The 19,473-nt window shown below is 41.5% G+C and overlaps 2 protein-coding genes across 3 annotated transcripts; one reads left to right on the top strand and one right to left on the bottom strand.

Annotated features, from left to right (window-relative positions):
- Positions 1 to 83: 83 nt before the first annotated feature.
- Positions 84 to 9,364, bottom strand: shisa2 (shisa family member 2). The gene is made up of 2 exons (XM_005797903.3): positions 8,431 to 9,364; positions 84 to 2,514 (listed from the first exon to the last, which is right to left on the bottom strand). Exons 1-2 carry the CDS (start codon positions 8,732 to 8,734, stop codon positions 1,952 to 1,954), a joined length of 867 nt encoding a protein of 288 aa, XP_005797960.2. The 5' UTR covers positions 8,735 to 9,364; the 3' UTR covers positions 84 to 1,951.
- Positions 9,365 to 11,027: 1,663 nt separating this feature from the next.
- On the top strand, positions 11,028 to 17,514 carry spice1 (spindle and centriole associated protein 1). 2 transcript variants are annotated; one of them, XM_023326002.1, is made up of 17 exons: positions 11,028 to 11,418; positions 12,313 to 12,360; positions 12,802 to 12,942; positions 13,034 to 13,136; positions 13,250 to 13,368; positions 13,453 to 13,535; positions 14,010 to 14,146; positions 14,222 to 14,347; positions 14,464 to 14,738; positions 15,185 to 15,316; positions 15,425 to 15,560; positions 15,641 to 15,742; positions 15,825 to 16,195; positions 16,887 to 17,064; positions 17,141 to 17,204; positions 17,282 to 17,342; positions 17,428 to 17,514. In XM_023326002.1, the coding sequence occupies exons 1-17, from the start codon at positions 11,323 to 11,325 to the stop codon at positions 17,485 to 17,487; spliced, it is 2,232 nt and encodes a 743-aa protein (XP_023181770.1). In that variant the 5' UTR covers positions 11,028 to 11,322; the 3' UTR covers positions 17,488 to 17,514. The 2 variants fall into 2 exon arrangements, with proteins under 2 accessions (XP_023181770.1, XP_023181771.1); XM_023326003.1 differs by having other exon boundaries at positions 17,144 to 17,204.
- The last annotated feature ends 1,959 nt before the right edge of the window (positions 17,515 to 19,473 follow it).

The raw sequence follows: 19,473 nt of genomic DNA on the forward strand, positions 1-19,473 counted from the left end.
CTCCCACACTTCACCATTAAGCTCAGGAGAGTCCTCACAGTCGGATCATGAGGAGACCCTTCTCCCCCTCTCTCAGCTGGAGATCCTGTTCCCATCCACCTTCCTGGATGTGGCCCGGCCAAAACCAACCACAGCTGCTGCTGGGTGGAGAATCCATCTTTGGCAGGAAGAAATCAGTTCGGTTCTTTCAGTTCCTCTCCAGTGGCTCATTCCACTTTATTCTCTTATTTCTGGAACCCTGGCTTTTAAGCGTCCACGTTTAAAGTTTCTTTGTGCTTCGAGAGCTGTGGGAAGCAGACTTGTCAGCGAGTGTGTGTCTTGTACTTCTTTGTTTGGCTGTTTGAAAGGGATTAAGTTGGCTCTTAAGCAACCAAAGTGTCTTTGTTTGAGAGTCACTTGTTCATCTGTTTCAACAAACCGCTGCGACACAAACTCTCATCAGACCACATTCTGTTTCAAAATGTTTATTTTCAAACTTAAAACAAAGCGTCATCTCCCCCTACTTTATATATTGTTTCAGAGGGAACGATGATGAATCCACGGTTTGTCTCACACAAGCTGAATCTCTCAATGTGCTTGGATTAGAGATGAGAAGCCATGCTTGGTGTAGCTGCATGTTCTCATCAAGTGCATGTTCCTCAGCTGTGCAACATTCCACCAAATGACTGGAAATTAGGCAAGGTTTGTTTGTTTTTCCTAACCCACAGCCAATAACTGCTACTTTCGTGACTTTTTAAAGTGGAAAACTGTGACTCAAACCTGGCCTGACTCCCTACGGCTGCAAGTTCACCGAACTGTGCAGCGTTTGTCACACGCACGCGCACGCCCTCACTTCTCTCACCAGTGCTGGTTCTTAAAAGCGATACAACTCGATGAGTTTTGGTTTTATCTGGTGCTTCTGCGCCCAACCTTTCTAATGCCTCCCTGGGCAGTTGCCCATGTGGCCCATATCAAAAGCCACATCTGCCTCTCAGAGGAAATAATTGATGGGGTTAGAGTTTTAGATTTGTTGCTGGATATTTGCATTCTTGCTCATGTCACAGTAACACTTCCAGGGAACATTAACCACCAGCCTTCTGTGAATACTGCCATAGTTGGAGGGGGTTTGTGAGAGCGTTTCCGCTCGGGGCTGTTTTTTCTTTCTAGGTGGTGGGCAAAAGGCCTCGTGGGGGAACTGGTACAGTTGGGTGGAGCGTCACAGTCTGCGTCCCGTGTTCACTTCATTAGATTTTAAATGGTCTGCTGGGAGATTGCAACAGCCTTACACATCACACCACCTGCATTTCCCATTACACCCGGTTCACTTACAGCTACTCGCATAAGACCACATCCGTCCGCGCTTCATGCTCACACTAAACGTCTGTCCACATGCTTTCTCTCCTCACGCTTTCAACACAAACAAACTGTACCATATTGTGTAAACTCACTCGCATTTATTCGCGGCCACAGATGTGCACGGTGCCTCAAACAAAACATGTGGTCTTGTTCTTTTCTGCTCAGAGATCCATTTTTCATGCTATAAATCAAACAGTCGTCACTCATTCCTGCACATATAAGCCAGTAAATTTCTTTTCACACTTTTGCAGGCAGGTCCGATTTGAGCTGCGTGTTGTACTGCATTGAACTGTGCGTCGTTATCCACCTGGGCCGTGGTAAACCCTAAAACATTCAGTTTTGCAGAGAATTGTTTATGGATCCATAAACCCCCATCACGGGTTGAGCTTAGCTCGGCGACACTTTGCCAAGAGATCATATGAAAGGCCAACACACAATAGCAGGGCAGGTCCAGACTGGGAACAGCTTAAAAAGTCCTTCATGTGAGTCCGGACTCCTTGATTTCTTTTCTTTTTGTTGTTTTCTCCACTTTGGAAGTGAGCCCAAACGTCCCTGCTCCAACAAGATCCAGAGTGGTCTGCAAGTAAGTCACCCTCCCCCCTCACCTCCATCCTCATCACACTGTTACTGGTGGGCCTTTATTGTCACTGGTGGCACTGGATACTGTTGGAGGAGGACAGGGGGACTGGAGAGGTCTGTATCCCCCCTGACTGTGGTCTAAAAAGGCCGCCGTAGGGGACACGGGGTGGGCGTAGCCGATGTACTGTGGGTGCATGAACTGTGACTGGTGGGACATGATCTGGGTGGCCTGCTGGCAGTTGAGAACTGAGAAATTAGTGGGCATGTTGACGAAGACGCTGGCATCGGGGGGCAGACAGCAGGAGGCCTGAGCCCGCATTAGCGGAGCAGGACCGGGGCGGGCCCCGGCGGGCGGAGCCGAAGAGCTGGACGAGGTGGCGGTGCTGGACTGCCGGGACGAGGAGCCCCTGGAGCTGCTCGCCATCATGGGAATGGTTTCCAGGAGGCGGCCGCCGGTGCTTCCGCTTCCTGAGGCGCCGGCTGAGGAGAGCTCCTGCTTTGGCCGGAGGCAGCGGCAGCAGCACACGGCGACCACAGAACCCACCAGGATGAAGGCCACAAACACAGATCCCACGATCAGGAAGGGCACGTAGATTGGCACTGAAAGGAGACGACACAGGATCATTAATCAAGAGTTTAAAGTGTTTCAGCTGGTTTCTAACATAAAAATTAAAGCATTTTCACGCTACTGCCACAGCCATCAGAGTATTTCATTTGAAAGACCAACACAAAGCACACATTTATAAAGCATAAGAAGAGTAATGCATGGTTTTCAAAATGTTTTGTGTGTTTTGCTTAGAAAAATCTGAAAAGTGTGGTGTGGTGTGTATTTTTAAACAGCTTTCTGGATCAATACTCGTCTTTGTGGTATGTCTGTACCAGCTTTGCTCATCTAGAGACCGGTCTTTGTAACACAGCTCAGCCTCCATTAGTCTGGATGGAACACTGCTTTTCTCCACTGAATTCAAACTTTGACTAGGCCATTCTAACTCATGAATATTTTACATCCCACATGTTCTATTGAATCTCTGACTGTTTTTCAGCCTCTTCCCACAACATGACTATGCCACCACAGTGTTTCACTGTGGGACTGATGCAAGTCTATTTGCTGGCATCAGTATTTAAGAAAGCACCTCTGAGTGTTGGATGGTCCAACTCAGTTCAGCAGACGGTGTCTTTTGAGGGTCTTCAAAGAAAAACGTTTGAACAAAGTCCCGCTATTCAGACCTTTGCAAAAGCATTCACACAGTTTGAACTTGTTTTAAAATTTTTGCCACATAACAGTCGCCATCTTCATTGGAAATTTAGCACAACAATGAAAATGATGCATAGTTTTCTACATTTTTTAATTAAATAATTTGATATATCCCCCTCAGTCGTTCACAAAGCATGATACCGCCACCACCATGTTTCACTATGAGGGGGGGCTATGCAGTGTTAGTTTTTCTCTACTCCTGACATTTTGCATACAAGTCCGACTTTTGACCAGAGAACTTTCTTCCACATGTTTTCTGTGTGTCCTCTAAGCAAAACTACCAGTGGATTTTATTTTTGAGACTTTTCCACAAAGGCCATAAAGTTGTGGATCTTTGCTGCTCCTCCGCAGCTGCCATGAGTCCCTAAAGTTATTGCTCTTGTAGTTTATGTGCATCATTTTCATGTAGGCCTTCTATCTATTTTCGCATGATGGATGTAACAATACAGAGTCCAAAAGTTTAAATATTACGACACAGTCTTATAACCTCATCCTTCTTCAAACTTCGCCACAACTTTATCCCTGACTGGTCTGCTTCGTTCTTTGGGCTTTGAAAACATGCATGTAGATTTTCCGAGATTGTAACTTGACAAAATGTGGGAAAGCTTTAAGAAGCATTAAAACTTTTGTAAAGGTAGTAAAACAGCAGACTGGACAAGCCAAGTGTTTGTTGCAGATTAAAAGACAGAGAGCTATTGGGGTCCCCAGGGTTTCTCAGGCTCTCATTAGCAGTTATTAACTTTGTTTTGATCTGTTTTAATCCTCCACGCCCTGCTGTGTCCTCAGACTCCTTCACCCCACAGACTTCAGTGTGTGTGCGTGCCTGTGGGGGTGTGTTGGACTGGGTAATGTTCTTAAACCCAGCTGCCGGTGGATATTTGTGACCCCTCTTTTTCCTCAGCTATTTATGACTAAGCTTATGAAAATAAGTTACTGTAGCTGAACTGCAGCACTTGGCATCAGTTTAAAGAAAGGCTTTAAAGTGGACTGATTTAATGTTGCATTGAGAAGTTATTCCACTCTGTAAATCAGAGGAATAAGCCGGTTCCTTCTCACTGACCTTTCTTAGTTTTTTTTTTTTTTTTTTTTTAAGTTAAAACAGCAAATCATGCTCCCAGCTTTCACATCTCCACCAATCGGACTCTGTTGTTGAACATGTAAAGTCTTGACAGTTTTACATGCGAAAACCTCAGTTTTAGAGTGTTAATGTGTTAGGAGAGCAGGAAGCGCTCCAGGAACAACTTTGGAACCTGATCAGCGAGAGCTTTCCAGTTTTTTGCCAAATGGGGAAAGTGCAGAGAGAGCGAATTTTGCCCAGACAGCATATAACATGATGTCACTCATGAGGTGTTTCCTGCACCCATTCATTCCCTCCAAACACAATAACGTCCATGTGACATTTAAAGTGATTAATTTAGTCTTATTGTTCCCACAGGGTGTAGCTGAGCGTTGTTAGGAGGTGGAACTGTGGGCCAGCGAGAGAGAAAGGTGGCAGCCTGCTCCAGTTTCCTTTTGTCTCTGGGCTCTTTTGAAATGCAACCGTTTGACTTTTTCAGAATGCTCATCAAAAGTCGCAGGGCATTAAAAGGATTACAGCATGATACTTTTCCAGAGAGGGAGGGAGGTATCGCGGGGACATGAAGGAAAACTGGACCTTGACCCGTTTGTATTTGGTGGTGTCACACCTCGCTCCTCGCAGCAGAGATATCTCTGAAAGTCTTTCCTTCCCTGCAGTAACACAACTTCAGTCTCAACATTTCTGCCTCCACTCCCCCTTTTCTCTGTGCTTCAAAGCTTGTTTTGTGTGTGTGATTTCATCCCTTCTTGCAGATCTGCTTTTTTCTAAAATCACCTTTTAAATCAACGGTGGAAGAAGAAAAAAAAGTCGAGCTTCAAGTTTTACTTGCTCAATCGCACATAAAATACAGTCTGGCATTTTAGTAAAAAATGCAAACTAAAGCCCCCTCACAACTAGATGGGTGGGCGAACAAATCCTTTATTTTACTAGAGTTACAATACTATACCTATATCACAAATCTACTTCAAATGAATGTTTTATATCCTCAATTCCTTGTGCTTTTTTGTAAAATCTTTTGTCATGCTACAATGATAGCCTTTTAGAGTTCTATTAAGATTTGACCGTTTTAAATAAAGAAAATCTGAAAATTTGTCCATAAACACCATCATGAAGATCAAGCAACACAGCAGAAAGGTCAGGAATGAGAGCAATGTTCAATCTGTCATCAGAACAACACAACGTCAAACCTAACAAGATGTGAACATTCACCTAAATTGAGAAAAACAAAAGTCAGAGAAGCACCCAAGAGGCCTCTGGTAGATCTAGAGGAGATCTACCAGAAATCCACAGCTCAGGTGTGAGAATATTTTCTACATATCTGGCTTTTGTGGAAAAAGTGCCAATAGAGATCAAAACTAAACTTTTAAGTCTCCATGCAAAATACTGTGGGTCACAAAGCTAACACTGCACATCACCAAACGTAGAAAACCATGTTTTCTTCTCCTGTAGTGTCACAATTTCACACTACATGGTGCTGGTCAGTCACATGAATCATAATATAGTGGAAAAATGGAGGCATGAAAACCTTTCCATGAAAGCCACCTTTAACTTTATTATCTAACTAAAGAATTGCAATGTACACCTGGACAGCTTGAGAACAAACGGAACTGAAAGTTTTGATAAAAATCTGACTTGGATCTATGTTTAAATACTTTAACGTATTGAAGGAGCAAAACTGTGAGACAGTTGTTGTGTTTCTAGTGCCAATTCAGATTCCCTGAATCCTACCTTCATTCTTGGAGTGAATTTTTAAAAAAAAGAAGCAAGAATCGGTTTTCATGCACATGCTGGTCGAAGCTCCCCCATTTGTTTTCTGTCACTCGCCCACACCTGTTGCTGCCGCTGAGCTGTGGCAACCACGGTGCAGTAAAAAGCCCTCCACTCCCTCCACCTTTAAGCTCTTGTTTGGGGCAGAGTCTGTTTGAGGCTGGCCGGCCGGCCAGCCTCTGTCTCCTCGGGCCATCCCCCGGGGATTCTCTTGTTCCTAAATACCACATGTTCCCTCATGTTGAGCACATTAATAATTTCCTGCCACTGTATCATTCTGGAATGATGAATAGGCCACAAGCAAGTGAAAAATGTGCAAAAAGCGCAAAGTGAACAAGGTTTTCCTGTTTGAAAATAACGTTCTCTCTGTGCTTGGTGAGAAAAACCAACCACTTTGAGGTAATTCTCGCAGGAGGCCACAGACTGGAATGTATATTCCTCTTCCTGCAGTGATAAGGTATGAAAGTTGCAAATGACAGGTTACATTGTAGCTAGAAGACCAATGACAAAAACAAGAAGTAAGCCTTTTCTGTCTTACTTCTTGATGCCTTTCTGTGGTAAAATGCAAGTTCAAAGACTTAATGAAAGATTACCTCATGGGAATGTTGGTAACGAGTTTGTTTTGTCAACAAATCAGCAACATAAGCTGAAAACTACAGGTTTAGCTGTTGCTTTTGGTAATTATTCCTCTTTGGATGTCAGGAGATTCCCTTCAGAGTGAATCTCCTAAAGCCCACAGACACCAGAACGACTGCAGTAGGTGGGAGGTGGGTTGTTGAACAGGAAAATAACATGATTTGAGTTTTTCTTTTTTCTTTTTTTTCTTCCTTTATGAACAGTCCTGTCAGCACCCAGGGCAAGCCACTCTCCAAGATCCGGTCAAGTCCAAATTTGATCCCCGTGGGGACAGCGTGATTCGAGCCTGGCCCTACTCTGCACTGTTACAGAACAAACACGGCTATTTATAAAGTGCAGCGGCACGGCACAATTTGCCATTTGTGAGGGCTGTTAACTGGTTTTTGGAGGAGTCTGCTGTCTCCTGTGCAGCTGTCGCAACAGATGAGTTCTTTTTACAGAGAGCCATGGCCGCTGTATGCAATGCTACGTTAGTGGAGGGGGAAAACTGGAGCTTCACACTTTTCGGATTTGACGATCAAGCCCAAAACATCCTGAGCGGAGGGTTTTCATGATGTTGTCCAACCAACAATATCAAAATATTCATATTAGGCAGGATTTCTTTTGGATGAATATAAACTTAATTATGGGCAATAAGGCTTTCTGCCCAGAGGGACGCACCTCAGAGGGGAAGCTAAAAGGCAAAAAAATAAATAAAAAATCTGTTGAAGATATGATGGTATGGAGAGCTAAAAGTACCACAATCCAGTACATTAATAATTGCTCACACAAATGCTTCTTTATGTGATTATTTACACAGAACTCTAATAAATAGCATCAATAAATAGAAAATGCTTATTTTATCAATTCTTTGAATGTAATAATGTTTTTAAAATATTTGAAACATTTAAATAATTCTGCATTTATTTGTTTGATATACTTTGATATGTATAATTTTTTTAAATGATTGTTTATTTATTGAATAATATTTTTCCAGTTCATAGTGTTACAAAAAGTGTTCCAAAAGTAAGTTACAAAAAGAAAATGGTTTTGTTTGGTTTGGTTTTTAGAAGCAGCTCCTCTGACAAGTGGGTCGCTTTTACTGGCATCTATTGCTGCCATAATCACCACTGACTCACTTTACGGTAAAGCAGTTAATGAGTCAAACAGCCTTGTCTCAGAACCCTAATTTCATGATTCTTTAGAGACTCTGAAAAAGTTCAAAATCCTCCTACAGTTTAAGAACATGCTAAACCGACTTTTATATTCAACTTCCTTTGTTTAGTTTTAAGCATCCAGAAAAAGGTTGTGCCCCCTGTTGTGAATGAGAATTGCTCTGCACGTTGAAGGGTGTAATAGTAGAAGTTATGGGCTGCTGCTGGTTTTGACATAAGTGTTAGGGCTTTCTGCCAGGGCTGCATGTTCAATGGGGCATTATAAAAATGCCAACTCTGCTTTCAGGAAGCCTTTTTAGCTATTCAGAGAGAACGGTGCCTCCTATAGTTCATAGGTGTATGAACTATAAAACTTTATTGCTGGACACTAAGGGACACGAAGGGCAGCTATTGATACCGATGTTGGTATTTGAATTACAGCCAATGATTTGCTGTTAAATTCCAAAGCTGTAGGGCCATTTCTTATGATTTCACCGCATTAGGATAGCCTAACATTGAGGCAAATGTGAAGCACTATTGAGAGTGGTCAAGGACGAAGTGGATTATAGTAGCTTGTTGGGGGCAAATGAAAGAGCTCACCCGGGCCACCATTCAAAAAAGAACCGCCACTGGTTCTGCTTTCCTACCTGCACGGGAGTCCTTGTCCTGTTTGCTCTCCGTTCCCGGTACCTCAGCCTGCTTGTCGTTCTCGCAGCTGCCCTGATCCAGCCGCGCGTCCGTGCTGGCGCAGCAATATCGCAGCTCGCACTTCCCGCAACAGATGATCGAGTCCTCCCCGTCGATCTTCTCCGGGCACTGGAACCCGTCTTTCCACGCGCCCTGCGAGTCTCGCCACCCGTGACAGTATTCCCCGCTGGCCTTCACGTCTATAACGACCAAAAGCAGAGTCATCACCACGGAGACGGACATCGGGAAACCTCCTTCACGCATTCTCAGCCACACGCCGGTGCGTTTGGATGCACGGAGGGACGCCTTTTAGTCTCCTTCGTCAAAGCCGGTGTAGCAAATGATGATGATGATGATGATTATGATGATGATTTGGGTCAGAGTGGAAAAAAGACCTGAGCGGATAAAGGAAGACAGTTGAGGAGCAATCACAGGTGGTCATTTGTTGAGAAAATCCCGTGCGTAAAACACAGCCAACGTCTCCAAAAGTAGGTTCCAAACTGTAGCCAGTGGTGCCTTAAGCATTAAATCTCTAAAAAGAGAGTTAAATTAATATCCCAGCGGTAGTAAATGCAATATGTATAAAAGATGAATGGATTTCCCTTATTGGCACCGCAGCCCGGCTGTTCGTGTCTTCTCCCAACTCTTCAGGCGACTTTCCTTAGGAATGCAGGGCAACCAACTCATGAACCCCGATCCGTGGGCGCACAGCTGCTGCCCCAGCCAGTCCCGTGCCCAAAGATGCAGTTTCCAACTTTTCAGGCCTCTTCTGCATTGTTTAAAGTCAAAAGTCGGTCAATCAAAACCGTACGTGGTGTGTGGGCGCGCGCGTTGGTGTGTGTGTGTGTGTGTGTGTTGCTGCTGCTGCCTTACTGAACTGCGCTGGGCAGAGTCTCCCCTAGTTTTCGTTGGAGTGAGAGGGGCGTAAAAGAAGACGGATGCAAATGAAACACCTTACGGATTCTTTGAATGAACCACGTCAAGTTAGAAACTGGTTTGTACAACTTCCTGTTTAGGACCTTCAAGTGCACACGTAGCCAGATTAATTACAGCTCTTGAAACCCAACCGTAACGGAAAGTTTAGTGGAAAAAAAAAAAATGTAGAGAAAGATGTGTGAGTGAAAAAAGTGAGGCGAAGCATTCAACGCAGCATCTCCATGCACTGCTACTCCTTGATGCAGTATTTCATGCAAAAGGAGCCCCAACCAAGCACTCAATGCAGATGTTATACAGAACATAGACAAGCTTTTCTGTAGACCAATTTATTCATCTTGTTTTTTATTTATTTAATATTCTATGTCTCCTGAGAAACTGACTTTGGGTTTTAATTAGCTGTAAGTCATAATTACATAGAATAACTTTTTCAGTCATATTTTTATTTCCTAAGATGCATTTGTAAATTGAGCCATGAGATTAGTTTATAATTTAGCTGACAAGTCTGCTGGGTTAGATGCTTTACAGTGTTAGGAAATATTTGCTCTTCAACAGCAGGTCAATGAGATATTCTTCCTGTTGCTTAATTGAAATTATTGAATTAATGTCCTGGCTAGAAGTACAAGTGAAATGACAATTCATGGTTTACAAAACAAAGCAGACCTTGATAATTCAAGCAATAATCGTGTTAATTAGAAGAGCAAGACACAGAGAGCTAAATGTGCCTCATAACAAGTAACGAATGTAAAACAGATTCCTTATCTGCTGCATGCTTGTTGCTCAGTTACTGGAAGTTATTAAGGGGTAACAGAGTAAAAAGGGTCTGCATACAAATGCGCACCATCGTATTAAGTACGTATGACATAAATGTTCTTTTCTGCAACATTATGTAGTACTGTGCAGTGGCAGATTACATCAAAACTCAGAAGAATAGAAAAATGCTGTGGTTAATGAGAGAGAAAATTGAAAGTGTACTAAAACGTTTCAAGCCTTGGAATACAGAGTAGGAACGTCAGGTTGTTTAATGCCACAACTCAGTTTCCAATTTAATTTAGGAAGAACTTCTGGCAAGGAAATCCTAAATGAAATATACGGTATATATATATTGATCCTGAGGCAAAGACTTTTTTTGGCAGTTTGGCATTTGCCTGCTGCTCTTTCTTTTTCTCAGCACACATATTAATATTAGCAGAAACATTTCCATCTAGTGGTGTTGACCTGCATTCACACTTTTGCTCTTAATCCTTGTTAACATAAGGGCAGTGAAGACTAGACTGAGGTTAGCTGTGAACATTTGAATTTTTTGTCCGTATCTAAGAGCTCTTTTAAGACTAGTAAAACGTGCCTGCTAGTCAACAATGTAACTGTTTATTCTGCAACACATACAGAAATCACAGTTTAAATGTTATAACTCACTCATTCCTCTGTGGTGTGGGGTCATAGTTCAGGTATTGTTTTTGATGCCTATGTGCGTTTCTTTTTTCGTAGTGTTGCTAACAGATTATTTCTATATTTTCACTTATTATACAGCGCTATGTTTGTGACTATTTTAGTCAGTGAAAAGTGTTTAGGTCAAGAATAAATCATTCATGCAGTCCGTCAGTCAGGCCGGTTGGTGGCGGTAGTGAGCCGTCAAGCGATCAGAGGCGGAAGCAAGGGTATCCGTGGTAACAACACAGGAAGTGTCGCGCGACAGTTTAAAAACTGTATCAAATTTTCGTTAGCTTTTCTGTTATGCTTATATCCCCTTAAAATCTCCTTTTCCTGCTAATTGTTCCTCTACACTGATAATATAAGTTTTTTTTACTAGGTTTAATTTGCCCGGAAGCCCGAAGCAGAGGTTTGAAGTAGTGGAAGGTCGCGGTAGGTTTGTGGGATTTTTTAAAAAAACTATTCTCAGCTGATTTACTGTGTGAGCAATGCTTTTGAGAACCGGGCGTACGCAGCAGCAGCAACCCAAAGGGAAAAGACTCATTCGCCCTAAGAAGGCAGCAGCTCCCAAGAAAGACTGGGTGGTAAGTAGCACGGATTATTTAATTAATCAGGGATTAAAGACATCAACTTCTGTTTGCTTTGAGCCCTCTCTGAAAACGAGAGGATAGTAATTTAGATGCAATTTATTCACAGAAAACATTGTAAAATTTCAAACGTATTTTACGTTTTAGGAGGCAAATTACACCCATTATTTATGAAAACGAGGCGAAAATGACCAGAACAAACATCCCACATTCATTTTTGTGTCACTTTATCAGTCTCTCATTGAGTTGCGGATGAACTTTGGCTCTCTTTACCTGAATGTGTTGCTTTGCCCAATGCAATATTTTGGTATAGAAAATAATTCACTGGTGACTAAATGCCAACAAGATTCTTTTTAAATTTTCTGATTTTGCTTCAGGCTGATTCTCTCATTCTTGAAACGTGATGCATGTTTTGGGATACATGACTGTTTTAACAACAATAATAATAATCCTACTAAGTGAGTCTTTTAGAAACTCGGATGTAGCAGGTGAGATTTTTATACCAGACCTTTTTTTTTTTAGATACACTTGAGCTTAGGTTTATTGAGCTGATGTCTATTTATTTCTCATTTTGTACTATTTATTTCTTTATCTTTTTTATGCATGTGTGTATGTATATGTATATTGTATATTATGTATATACACATAACCTGCATTTTAACTCGAGTCGAGCAAATCTCAATCTCGTTGTAATCTGTTGATGACAATGACAAATAAATCTTATCTTATCTTATCTTAGTTGTCAGAATGTGATCCTTTTTATCACTGGATATGTAGAACCTCACAACTTTTGTTGCACTAATATCATCAAGACTTACAATCATGTTTTTATTTTCATATTTTGCTGAACAACTTTATTTTAAAGTCTAATCATTGATCTTTTTGTTTCAGAGCACTGTCAATGACCTCTCTGTACACAAGCTGAGTCCTGCTGAGCTGGTAAGATCTTTTTATTTATAACAACTTTTTTATGAGGGAAAATGTCATAGTGTGAATTATGTACATAAGAATCTGGTCGCAGTGTTTGATATGTGGTTTAGTTGCATAAAGGACTTCTTCCTTGGTTACGGTGCATATAAAAAGTATTCACATCTTGGATGTTTTGCTCTTTTATTTCTTGTAGAGATTAATCATAACCAACAGAATTTGACTCTTTTTTTTTTCACATTTAATGCCAATGTGAAAACTGATTTCTTTAAAACTAATGAAAATTAAATACAAATATTTTAAATAAAATAAGTAAGTGCATAAATATTCACCCTCATCAAGTCAGTATTTAGTAGATTCACCTCTGGCTGCAGCCGCAACATGGAATCTGTATGGATAGATCTCAATCAGGCTTGCACATCTGGATGTGACTTTTCTTTTTCTCCTCTTCAGTGTCATCGACATGAGATCCACAAGTCTCACAATAAAGCTGCAGCTCACTGGGAGCTCAGAGAGAAAGCCCTGAAACGTCGTCTCAGACATGCCGGCAGCTCCCCAGGCCTGGACCACACCAGCCTCACCATCATCAGAGATGTGTGTGAAATGAATAATCTGGGTTTCTTGTTTAGTTTTCCACACAGTTTCAAACACAGCTCACTGGAGGAATGGTGATGTGTTGCTGCAGGTTTTCTCTGAGCAGCCGCTGCTGCACGATGCGCTGGCCCAGTCTGACAGAGCCTTGGCTGTGGTCAAGGACCTGTTTGGAGACGCTCCACGGAGGCAGACTGGTGAATGTTTCTACATGAACTCTCTGAGATTATACTCATTTGTTTCTAGAATATTTGTCTCTTTAGATGCCTCTTTCAGCTGTATAGTTATTGCTACATGCGTACATCTGCAGGGCACCCCAGTGTGACTGTGGCTCCAAACTGTGACTCTGACTCAGAACTGCCTGTTCTCCAGAGACCTGATCCTCCAACCCAACTGTCCCTCCTCAGCCAATCCATAATGGATCAAGAGGTATGAAATGATGACACTTTATTATGTTTAGATTTCCCTAAGAGGTTATGATGGCATTTTTATAGGGAAATTTGTTTTTTTCAGGCACTTAATGAAGTAGAAGTTTCAAGGGAAGATGTCAGAGATGAGGATCTGTCAAGCAGTTCAGGGAGTCGATTCATCAGAAGGTATTAATCCATACACCAACAACCTATTATTATTAAAGGACTGCAGTCAGAGGTTCACATCCTCATCTACATGATTATTGCTAAACTTGGGTTTAATTAATCTTTTTTTAACTTATCCACCTTCTGAAATATTGTTCAAATCTTTTTTTCATGACTCAACTCTGGGTGATTCTCTTTCTAAAGAGCCAATTCTAAAACAGTGCAATTAAACTTCTGTTAAAGCAACTATTTAGCATCAACTCTTCTAGGAATGTGAAAGGATTCGTTTTGTTAATGAGATGAAGCTGTTTGTATATATTTAACGCTGGATTAAAAAGGAAAAATTCATAATGAATTCAAACTTTTGCGCCCAATTCTTTTTTTTTTCTAAGTCCTCTTTAGTGGTTGTTGTACTACCAGTTCACAAGCGAAAAAAACGGCTTTAAAATTGTAATAATGTTAATGTCAATGACTGCACAATTACTGTGTTTGCAGGACAAATATAAGGAAAACAAAAACCCAGACCAGAGCGACACAGAAACAAAAAGGTCATCGTCTCAGGTCTCATGCAGGAGATAAAGAAAACATCCCTGTGACCCCCATCAGATCAGGCAGAGCACCGGACCCAACTGGTAAGCTTCATCCAGATGTTCTGTTTAATTGACTGAAGTTTGAGAGAAAGACTCATCCAGCCTTTTTCCTTCCAGCTCTCAACGCCACGGCAGCTGTTAAGCGTTTTCTGACCAAGCAGCGTCCATCAGATCAAAACGAGGAAGAGGCTTCTGTCCTGGTTTCTCAGGTCCTGAATCCCGAACTGCCTTCACGCCAGTCAGGTAATATCTGCAACAAGCTAATTTTGTTTTTTGTTCTTTTTTTTATCTTGAATGAATTATTCAATAATTAAATTCTAGTGTTTCAAAAAACATCCCACATTTTAAATTTTTCTCAGGAAGAATAAGAAAACACACTGAGAAGACCAGGAAGGGCGTCTGTCGGGCCTTGGAGCTGGATGGCTCCTCAGTTGCGTCTCTTAGTGGAGACCAGTCCAGCCTGGGCCTGCTGCAGGACATGTTGGGCCAAGTCAAGGCGGACTTGGACACTATGAGTTCTGATATAGCACCAGAACCAACAGGGAGTCCAGAACCCTATGAAAGACAAGGTCTAACCGGATTCTCTGTTTCCTTGGTCTCCACGATTGGACGCTTAGTCCAGCTCATCAGAAAGGTATTTTTATTGTAGACTTATTAAACAATTTGAATGTTGAATTATTTGTCTTTTTTCATTAAAATCAGTTTCTGTCTGTCATTTTATTTTCCCACATCTGGTATAGGTCAAAGTGGTTGAGGTTCTAAAGCTCAGAAAAATTGGTGGCAATAATGTCATGATGGGAGAACAGAGAAAGTGGTGCAAAAAAACTCAAAGCTGATATTGTCATGGCAACAACATTTTGTAATAGAGTGATGCAAAGTGGTTTCAGGGTTGTAGTTCTGCTTCAAAGTGAATCTCTGCCCCTGTGTTAAGTATGTTGCAGCTTCTAACAGGTTTTCTTTTCTTTCTTTTTTTTTACCAGACTTTCATAAAAAGCAGATTTGGGGAAACAGCGACTAATTATTGTCAGATTTCACATGTTCAATCTTTCATTATTTCCTTCTCTGCCTCCTTTCTGTTAGAGAGAAGCTGAAGCTCAGGAAGAAGCCGAGGAACGGCGGCGACTGCAGGAGGATCTGAAGGAGCAGCGAGGGCTTATGGATGCTCTAACAGCTGAAACCATGACCCTGAGAGAAGAGGGTGCCGCCATGCAGGTGAGGCGGAGTGTGGTTTCCTGTCTGGAGTGATAAATCATGACAATCAGATAAGATGTCACTCCTTAATATTTAGTCATTCTTTCTGCCTGTTGTTGAACTGACCAGGCAGGGCTTCTGCAGCGGACAACAGAGCTGGAGCAGAAGCTGGATTCTGTGGTGCTTCTGATGAGTGGACTGGGAGTACTGGGAGAACAGACAAAACCAAGCAGAGTCTCTGATGGAAGAGTGTCCCAGTCTTGTGGTATAGATCAGATTAATTTGGTTGTGCAGATTTGCTGTGTTTTGATTGTAAGGCGTTGATAATGAATTATTGGTGTGCAGTTTGTCAGTCTGTTGGTGGTGATGAGAAAACACAAACTAGAGTTTCTCCTGCCGTCCTCCTTTCCCCACCTCAACAATGTGACAACTGGCAACAAAGTCCTGGTGAATTTCCAGAAACATTAATTGACCTGTCTTCATTTTAATAAAAAAATGACATTTTATTCCTTCCCTTCTTCTCCAATAGTTCACGCGTTACCACTACAGCGACGCCTTTCCCCGTCAGACACCCAGCGTTCCTGTGAAAGCGTCCAGTCTCACGTCTCCACCTCCACTCTCATGAGACGTCAGTCTGTCTCCTCATCGTCACTCCCCTCTAATCAGCCCGTCCTCCTTCCCTCCCCTAAAGCCATGCTGGCTGAGATCGCTGAGCTGAAAAGGCAGAACGACCTGATCAAGGCTCAGCTCATCCAGGCAAAGAGCCTCGGGTCAGGGAACACGGGATTGGCTGACAGCTGCAATGAGCAGAGCAAGTCGAGTCCAGCCAGCGGCGCTGGAGAGAGGAAGATGACCGGCCAGCATCTTCAGTCTCCAGAGGGAACATCTTCAGCTTCTCAGGTGAGAGGTTTGATTGATCGTTGTTTTGCTACTGATGCCTTCAAAGGGAAATTAGATCAACCTTTATAAGTAATCATTCTCAATTATATTAAAATTCTTTCATATCAAAACTGTTGTGCTAATTTTCACAACATAATCAGAAATAAAAGTTAGGTATTGTGACAAAATTAGTTACAATTCAAAACCAAGCAGAGGTTCCTTCCAGCTCTGGAATTTGATGGATTTTCATTAATCCATCAAGTTAATAAAAATGTAAAAACAATCTGCAGACCTCACTGTCTTAAATAAGTAAACTTTAAAAAAACTGATCTCAAGATTGCATTAATTCTGTATATAGTACTGGTATATGTCACTGCCTAATGACTTTTCCTAATGGACAAGTAATTTTTGCTACATGATGACAATATAGCAAGAAAGTGTAGAAAAATACTTGCTTTCCTGCTTTATTAATACTTTTATTGGCTTGACAGTTCAATCCACTAGTTAGTCGCTTGTCCATTCATCAGTTCATCCGATTTTGCATCCCTTCTTTCTTATCTGCTGTAGAATGTGTGCAGGTTTTGAGTCTAAAACCTATATTTATCTTCAAATATTGCCTTAAACATGAGAAAGAACTCTGGGCATTTGAATCTATGAAAGGTAAAGAATTTGAACCTGAAAACGTACCAGAGCCGTGATGATCTCTGTTCAGGCAGCGTCCTCCAGCACTCCGAGCGTGGAACAGCGCCTCCTGGAGCTCAACAGACAAAGCGCGGCAGCTAGGAGTCGACTGCTGGAGCTGATCGAGCAGCAGAAGCGAAGCTCTTCGCTCAGAATCTCCCCATCCGTCTCCCCCATCCCTTCCTCGGCCGTCAGCCCGAATGCAGCAGGTACGATGAGTGAGTGAAGCATGCTGCGCTGCGACTTCTTCTTTTTAAAGAATTAAAAGAAGAATTTGATTTTCAGCAGAAGGACAGAGCTCAGAGGAGTCGGTGCTGCCGCCTGAAAGGGAGTTTGGGTCTCATCGACAGTGAGTGGCTGAGCAGATTTAGAGGAAATCTACACCTTGTATGCACGCAGCATGACTCACTGCCATATTTGTTGCAGATATGCTGATTCTGATGCATCCAACAGTTTGAGTTTTGAGAGCAAGACTGGAGAAATAAAGGTGCAGGCTGATAAATGTCACATTATATCCACATTCTCATACTATGATGCTGTTAGATGAACTTAATCTTTTACTTTTTTCTCAGCAAAACGAGAAACGGCGAGAACGAGAAGGATGGTTTTCTCTGGTCGCTCACACCAGATGACACGAGGGAAAAGACTAAACGAACCTGACAAAAATGAATGTTTTTATTCTATTTTTCAACCAAATAGTTGTAGTGCATTTTTCATTCCTGCAGTTTATATGTTGGCTGTATGAAAAGTTTTATTTTCTGAGGAGTTCACATCTTTTTATTTTATTTTATTTTTTACCAGAGGTAATTGAGCTGAGCAGCCTGACTGTTACATAGCAGTAAAACTAAAGTAAACATGTATTAGTGACAGTGAAATTTAGCTTACTAACCATTTAGACAATTTTTCCACTCAACAGTTTTTTGTTACTGTCTTACTGCTTTTTTGTTTTATTTGTGTTCAATATTTACAATTATATTGCAAAAATGATATAGTTAAAACTAACTGATCAAAGTCACGAGGATTAAATAGCTGCTTCACGGTTGATTAAGTTTATCTCGCACGTTTTGCAAAGGTGCTTTATCCATTACCACTGAACTTTTGTCATTGGTTTCCAACCACAGTCTTTTATTAGGATTTTATATCATCTCAAGATCTCTAAAAAATGTATTCTTTTCCCATAAAGTCTTTAAAATTGTGGAAATTTGATTAGATCATTTTCCAACTTTGCAAGTGTGGAAAACTGAGAAGTAAGTCTGGACAGAAGTTTGAGTTTCCAGACTCTGTTCTTTATTACATGTTTCAAAGGATACAGTGAATCATTTTTAGAGGACATTTGTTTTCTTGGGTTTATATTTAGGCGACTCTGCCTTGACCTTATTATTTGTCACAAAGTTTTTATGTGACTTGTCCAGTCCACCCAGTTTCACAAATTGTACTGAGTGAAGTATTTTTTTTTTTCTTTCATTTTTTTTGTTCTCAGATCTGGGATTTTTACAGAAATGAACCTGGTTTAGTCAATAAAGGTATAAAATATTACAGAATCTGATTTCACAAGTCTCCTAATCATTGTAGTCCAGATTATCTAGTCCAGATTCTACAAACCTAATTTTTCTAGATTTTAAAATGGAGCTGATCTGTTTCTCCAGGTACTAAAAACCAAAATTGTCCTTTGCTGCTGTGCTGAATCAGGAACTAGTTCCATGATCAGCAGAATGTGGAAAAAAATCAACTGCATAAAATTTGTGAAATAAAATACTTTGTGGTTGTAATATAACAATGGCGCTGTAGGTTAGCCTGTTGGGTGAGTCAGCGCCAATAACCGGTGAATGATTTATTGTAATCATTACTTGTTCTCCAGCAGTTCTCTTACAGTTCATTTGAGCATTTTCTGTTGATCGGTTTTGTCTTTGGTTGATGATTCGACTCGTTTCACGTTTTGTATGTTCAGGGTGAAGAGGTGCAGCTCAACTTGCTGTCGGCAGGTGGCACTGCAGACTCAAAACGAAATTCAATTCGAAGATGAAACGTCTGGTGACCATCAGCATATAATCCTCAACTGTGAACAAAGAGCTTCAGAACAGCAAAGACAAGTTATTGGCGCTCAAAAGGACTCAAACTGTAATTTGTTATTCACTAAACAGCATATTCTGCAGTCTGCGATTAAAAGGAGGCGTTGAGTGCCTATAACTGGGATTCCTACAAGGCCTTAAACTATGGAAACACTTTAGGAAAGTTATATATAATATCAAGTATAACTCTTCTGTTTCATTTTTCAGAACATAAAAAAAACATGATTTCAACAAGCAGTTACAGACAGAACATAAGAGATGCTGCTTCCCTTTTCCTGAATCAAAATTTCCTGAAAACATCACCACACCCTGGCTGGCTTCCACTTGTCTGAGCTTCGTTTTTACCATTTTAGGTTGACCCAGGGAGAAGTGAAAAGAGTTTCATGCTGAATCATTCGATCTGTGCGGATAATGACGATGATGTCCAGCGGGGGAAATGAAAAGAAGTAAATATTGCAGATAACGACAGGACACTGACATAAAGGAGGACGGCGATGGCGGCCGTGAACCTGGGGGCAGAGGTCACAGCAGCAACGCAGTGGGAGGTGG

The sequence above is a fragment of the Xiphophorus maculatus genome, chromosome 21 (genome assembly GCF_002775205.1).
Source record: "Xiphophorus maculatus strain JP 163 A chromosome 21, X_maculatus-5.0-male, whole genome shotgun sequence".
Classification (NCBI taxonomy): Eukaryota; Metazoa; Chordata; class Actinopteri; order Cyprinodontiformes; family Poeciliidae; genus Xiphophorus; species Xiphophorus maculatus.

What these genes read in the sequence shown, in the direction of transcription:
- spice1 (XM_023326002.1), top strand. Translation starts at nt 11,323, where the DNA reads ATGCTTTTGAGAACCGGGCGTACGCAGCAGCAGCAACCCAAAGGGAAA. An exon ending in GGGAGTCGATTCATCAGAAG is followed by an intron (nt 13,536 to 14,009) that starts GTATTAATCCAT and finishes CTGTGTTTGCAG; the next exon opens with GACAAATATAAGGAAAACAA. An exon ending in CAGAGCACCGGACCCAACTG is followed by an intron (nt 14,147 to 14,221) that starts GTAAGCTTCATC and finishes TTTTCCTTCCAG; the next exon opens with CTCTCAACGCCACGGCAGCT.
- shisa2 (XM_005797903.3), bottom strand. Translation starts at nt 8,734, where the DNA reads ATGCGTGAAGGAGGTTTCCCGATGTCCGTCTCCGTGGTGATGACTCTG. An exon ending in GGACAAGGACTCCCGTGCAG is followed by an intron (nt 2,515 to 8,430) that starts GTAGGAAAGCAG and finishes GTCTCCTTTCAG; the next exon opens with TGCCAATCTACGTGCCCTTC.